Source organism: Mus pahari, chromosome 3, assembly GCF_900095145.1.
Source record: "Mus pahari chromosome 3, PAHARI_EIJ_v1.1, whole genome shotgun sequence".
In the NCBI taxonomy this organism is placed as follows: Eukaryota; Metazoa; Chordata; class Mammalia; order Rodentia; family Muridae; genus Mus; species Mus pahari.
Window position 1 is genome coordinate 138,416,609 of NC_034592.1, and position 6,000 is coordinate 138,422,608.

At 52.0% G+C, this 6,000-nt stretch overlaps 1 protein-coding gene across 1 annotated transcript in view; it reads right to left on the minus strand.

Moving 5' to 3' along the window:
• LOC110319171 (fer-1-like protein 4) overlaps nucleotides 1–6,000 on the minus strand; it is a 34,814-nt gene that overhangs the window by 14,818 nt on the left and 13,996 nt on the right. Inside the window, exons 20-28 of the mRNA XM_021194611.1 lie at nucleotides 5,470–5,557; nucleotides 5,276–5,392; nucleotides 3,088–3,240; nucleotides 2,333–2,486; nucleotides 2,091–2,215; nucleotides 1,616–1,750; nucleotides 1,196–1,369; nucleotides 691–807; nucleotides 438–599 (exon numbers count right to left, since the gene is read on the minus strand). Coding sequence (XP_021050270.1) covers nucleotides 438–599; nucleotides 691–807; nucleotides 1,196–1,369; nucleotides 1,616–1,750; nucleotides 2,091–2,215; nucleotides 2,333–2,486; nucleotides 3,088–3,240; nucleotides 5,276–5,392; nucleotides 5,470–5,557 — 1,225 coding nt within the window. The remainder of the gene's footprint in view (nucleotides 1–437; nucleotides 600–690; nucleotides 808–1,195; nucleotides 1,370–1,615; nucleotides 1,751–2,090; nucleotides 2,216–2,332; nucleotides 2,487–3,087; nucleotides 3,241–5,275; nucleotides 5,393–5,469; nucleotides 5,558–6,000) is intronic.

Here is a 6,000-nt window from a genome sequence, read left to right on the forward strand (position 1 = left end):
AGTGCCTTTTTCTTCTCCTCCCATGTTTCAGAGACTGGATAAATTTATTCTTCAGGACTCCAGCTAACACCTTCATTCAACATCACCAAGAGAATGCCACCAATCTAAAGATTAATCCAGAGGTCATGGAACTACAGGCAAGATTCATGTCCCCACCCACTGGCAGTTTTTTAAGTAAAGTTTTTATTAGAACACAGCAATGTTAATTTATACATGGTCTCTTGCTGTTTTCATCTATAAGTAGCAAAGTTGAAGGTTGCGGATGACAGCCTAAAATATTTAGTGTCTGGCCTTTCATGGGGTGCTGCTCCTGAATCACCCCAATGGAGTCAGTTCCGTTCACTGCCTCTGCCTCCTCGCTCCTCCACCCTATAGGCTGTGTCCTGGCCTGTTTTCACCACTGTCGCACACGGGACATGCCCCGTGCCCACTCTCACCACTGTCACATGCTGGACAAGCTCTGTGAAGTTGGGGTTCTCACGGTAGTTAGCCAGAATTTCAGACTCCACATGTCTCCCAGCCACTTCCAGAACAACCTGGGGCTTTTCTACCTCAAACAGGTGTACACGGCCCAGTCCTCTCAGACCCCAGAACAGCACCTAAGATCAGGAAGAGGGAGAGTCAAGGGCTATAGCTGTCACAAGGCCAGCAGGTTAGGGGAAGCAAAGAGGCTTCAGTGCTTGGCGCTACCTCAACACGGAATGCCCTGAGCACAGGGCGCACACTGGGAGGCAGAGACAGGTGTCCAGAGGTGGGTTCAACCAGTGATGCCAGATCCCGGGGCTCCACATCGCTGGGCACAGAGGGCTACAAGAAAAAAACAAAAAACAAATCAGAATTCACACCAAAACATGGAAAGCCTAGGCTTGGAGAAGGGCCATGGGTTTCTGTGACGTGCCCGTGCAAGGGAGCCAGATAGGGCTGGATTTGTAGGAAGGACCTCTCAGAGAGCAGAGGCAGATGTGTGTATGGAAAGTGGGGTGGGAGCCTGAGGCATTCGGGGTGGGATAACCCCAGGATGGTCCATCAGTAAACCTGGGGTCAGGGTGTCCAGTGAGGTCAAACCAGGAGAGGCTTGCAGCCAGCACTCCCGAGGGCAAGAGACTAGATGGTTATCCTCGGGACACCCCAAGATAGGATGTCCTGGTAAGTAAGAATGGAGATACAGCCTGCCTGCCAGGCCAGGGTACCCAACCTCAAGATGGCCACTGTAGTCCAGTTCAATGAGTTCAAAGGTTGCAATGACTTCTCCAGCGGCCTGAGGCCCCTTCCTCAGGGGGAAGAACTGCAGCTCAGGGCGCTGATATGGGTCCTCAATCAACTTCACCCTTGGGGCTGCAAATGCCCTGCCCAGGAACACAGCAGGGCCCTGCAGGAGGCAAAGCAGTAAGGAAATAAGAAAGATACAGCTGGGTGTGGTGGCCACATCGCTAACCCCAGGGCTTAGGAAGCAAATGGTACCCTCCGTGAGTGAGTTCCAGGCCAGCCAGGACTACATAGTGAGACGTTCTGTCCCCAACCCCAAAATTACAGGAGCAAGGGAAGCTAAAGGGGAGGCATCAAGACAGTGGGGAAGAGGCATCTGGAGATGGGGTGAAGGAGGGGACACACTCACAAACTTATTGTGGTCAAAGACATTGATGACCACTAGCGGAGGTTCCTCCCGCAGATGTTCCCGCCTGCCGTCCACAATCAGTTGGTCAAATACCAAGAGCTCATCCCACAGGGGGCTCAGGGTCTGCTCCAAGACCTTGGGAATCATGAAGAGAAAGGGGCAAAGATGGATGTCAGAAGGGAGCCCCCCTCGTATGCCAGGTTGGCAGTCAACGTGATGCTTTAACAAACTGTTTATCACCAAAGGCATGGCTGTCGAGTTCTGGTGTCCCTCTGTGACCATCTGCCTTTTCCTACTCTAAAGTCAACCCCAGGAAAGACTGGCTGGCTGTTCTGCACCAGGGCCTGAGTTGGGCCAGAGTCCTATCGAGTACTCTGTCCTGAAAATCTAAAGTAGGGGAAGAAACGTGGGACCCGGGACAAGAGTGCACCCTGTCCCCTGCTCCCCCACGTTTGTGTCCCATCCTGGCTCTCACCCGGGTGGTCTGACACTGGGTAGAGATGAGGACATGTGCAAAGGGGTCCGAGAGGCCACTGTCATCTGCTGCCAACACACCTCGGGCCTGGTACAGGTGAGCCCGCAGCTGGAAGTAGCTGAAGTCTGAGATGAGGGGAAAGAAGGAGTCATACTTGCTCAAGGGACCACTGGGGTTCCCTGATTCACAAAACCCTGTCTAGGGCCAACAGCAAGATGGGCTGACCCTGGCCCTGAACTCACCATCCCGGTGTAGGCTGTGGGGCAGCCCAGCCGAGGGTTGAGGCAGAAGATCCGTGGGCAGCTCAGAGGTGCAAGCCTTGGCTTGCTTGCCCAGCCCCAGCCACAGGAAGAGCTCCAACTTGGCACAGACCTCCCCAGGGGCTGCCCCAGGTACCTATGTGGGAAGGAGGAATGCTGGAGCCCCCTGCCCCAAATCTCTCTGCCAAGGAGAGATGATACCCAAGTTCCCCAGTGTAGGAAGTCTGCTTCCACTTTTGCATCCTTCCTCAGTCCTTCCATGCCACCCCATGATCTCACCCCATGCCTTATGATGCCACTCCTATAGCCACAGCCCTAACCTCAAATGCATAACCTGCCCTCTCTTTCCCCTCCGTACTCAGCACATTTATATTTTCTGTCCTTTACCCCAAGGGTCACAGCTTCTCACCATTAAAAATCTGCTTTGGTGTCTCTTTTAGAGACAGCTCACTTGGAAATTTTCTACTTGTAAACCAGCTCTGCTTACAAGAAAGATCACTCTCCCTCCTCATCACCTTGCCTATATGTCAGGACACTGTAGGCCCAGGGCAGACAAGTTTGCTCTTGACTTCACACCTAGGCTGATCCGGACAAAGTCACAACCCCCTTTCGCCTTTCTGGACAGTTGAAAAGAGTCAGGGAGTTTCTGGTTGGGAGCCACAGACCCCCTGCTCCCATGCCGTGCCTGCGAACCTCACCCCACGCTCCCCAGCACCTCCCTCCCAGCCCCGTCTCACTGTGAGTAGCAGACTCTGGATCTTCCCACAGTCTCGGCCTCGCTCCTCCTCAACCACAGAGTACAGCACATCCTGTGCAGGAACGCGGGCATAGGCCATACGGCGTTGGCCACTGAACATCCAGACCAGCACATCAGGGAGGGGAGGCTGTGGCTGCAAGTGGAGGACCGGGTTGCTTAGGGAGTTTGGAGCTCAGACTACCCGATCCTGAAGTCTGGTGGATACTTCAAGGGCCCTGACTTTTTCTCAGCCGCTGGCCACCTGCTCCCTGACCTCTTCCACTGGGACATCTCAGACTCGAGGCCCAATTTGAAGTCCTCACCCAGCACACAGCATTCTGCTCTTGTCATTTTTACATGTAAAGTTCCGTGGTAGTAAGCACACTCACAGTCGTGCTGACAGCCATGCATCCCCAGAACTCTTCTAACTAAGTATTTGCTCCCCATCTTCAACTGAGGGTCCAGTTCCCAGTAACACAAAAAGGCAAGATAATGTAATGCTTAAAAACAACATCACAGCCTGGCGTGGTGGTGCACGCCTTTAATCCCAGCACTCGGGAGGCAGAGGCAGGCAGATTTCTGAGTTCGAGGCCAGCCTGGTCTACAGAGTGAGTTCCAGGACAGCCAGGGCTACACAGAGAAACCCTGTCTTGAAAAACCAAAAAAACAAAAAACAAAAACAACATTACACTCGGGAGGCAAAGGCAGGCAGATTTCTGAGTTCGAGGCCAGCCTGGTCTACAGAGTGAGTTCCAGGACAGCCAGGGCTACACAGAGAAACCCTGTCTTGAAAAACCAAAAAAACAAAAAACAAAAACAACATTACACTCGGGAGGCAAAGGCAGGCAGATTTCTGAGTTCGAGGCCAGCCTGGTCTACAGAGTGAGTTCCAGGACAGCCAGGGCTACACAGAGAAACCCTGTCTTGAAAAACCAAAAAAACAAAAAACAAAAACAACATTACACTCGGGAGGCAAAGGCAGGCAGATTTCTGAGTTCGAGGCCAGCCTGGTCTACAGAGTGAGTTCCAGGACAGCCAGGGCTACACAGAGAAACCCTGTCTCAAAACAACAACAACAACACAACATAAAACAAATCAAAACAAAAAACAACATCACTAGGAATAGAGAGTTGGCTCAGCGCTTAAACGCACTTACTGCTCTCCCAGAGGACCTGGGTTTGCTTCTCAGCACCCGCATGGTGGCTCACACTATCTGTAACTCCAGTTCCAGGGGAACTAATGCTTCTCCTGATTACAGACACCAGGCGTGAACATGGTGCAAAAATATAGGTGCAGGCAGAGTCTATACAAGCAGACTAAATAAACCTTAAAAAACAAACCGATGAAGTCAGGCATGGTAGGTTACACCTCTATTCACAACACTTGGGAGCCAAAGGCAGGCAAATCTCTGAGTTCAAGGCCAGCCTGGTCTGTAGAGTGAGGTCTAGGGCAGCCAGGGCTACACAGAGAAACCCTGTCTCGAAAACAACAACAAACAACAACAACGATGAAACTATATATGATACATATTTATGTTGTGAAATGTCCTTTGACCAAGGGAGATTTCATTAAACATTTTTAAGACTTGGCTGTAACTCAGTGATAAAACACATGCTTATCATGGGCAAGGTAAGAAAGAAGGGAGAGAGGGAGGGAGGAGAGGAAGAAAGAAGGAGAAAGGAAGGAGAACTCTTACATCAGCTCTAAGATTTAATTTAATGACATCCCTATCCTGCTCCTCCTCCCAGACCAGCACATCAGGTCTGGATGCTGACTTCTGCCCACCCAGGCCTCCCAATTGTAGGCATTTGTAGACGCTGGGCGTCCATCCTTTCTCATACACCAAACCCCAACTATCAAATGTGCATGGAACTGCAGCCGCTGCTTCAGCAAGGCCAACCACGATGGCTAGACTGTCAGCTTCTATTGTGTGCACAAGCTCTCCTCGCACGTTCCAGTCAATGGAGGCCATGCCCAAGGCATGTCAGTCACCTGTCCTTCCAAACAGATCTTGGATAATCTCAGGAGTCCTGCCGAGCCCCCCTCCCCTGAGTTTGGCACCCTTAAGTACACCAAAGGAAGCCCACGCCATCTAAAGGAGTCATCTAAAGGACGAGAGTTACATCTGCCCAGAGGTCTCTGGAAGGGTCCAGAATGGAAGAAAGTATGCAGAGTAGGAGAGGCATCACCTCCTGAGCCAGGAAGCGCAGCCTCGCCAGGAGCTTCTTGGCCAGCGCCACAGTCCTCTGCATGTTGTTTGGCCTCAGAGTCCTTAAAAGCCGCAGTCCTTGCCTTGCCATCAGATTCTAGAAGGGCAGGCAGAGAACATGAGTAGAAGGACTCCGCCAGGTACCCCGGGCTTCCTTCCTTTCCCAACCTGTACCAGGCTGTGTGTCAGGAGTTTCGCTCGGCAACGATCCAGGGCATTGGGTCGAGTCATCGTCCTGCGCTCAGCACCGTGGCAAAACTGTCTGCAGAGAGAAGTCAAGGCCGAGATCAGGACCCTGGAGCTTCTTCCTTCCTGACTCTGACAGTCCTTCCTCAGAGAGCCCCATGCCCAAATACAACAAGAACAGCTTGGTCTTTAAGCCCCGCAGTCACCAATATTTAACATCTTCCGCCCGAGCTACTTCAGCTACAAGTCCATAGACCGACAGCCTGACTGCTAGTCAGTTAGATATGCCAGCCCCACCCAAGGCCTACAGCATCTCATCAAGACCTACTTGTTTACACTGTGGGAGAGTCCTGTACCCACATTAATCAGAAAGGAATGCCTGCTTTAGTCTCCACCAGCCTGACTAAAAGATAGCTAGACTTCCAGATGAGGTGGGACACGGCGCCTTTAATCTCAGCACTTGGGGCGAAGAGGAAGGTAGAGCTCTGTGGGTCTGAGGTCAGCCTGCTCTACACAGGG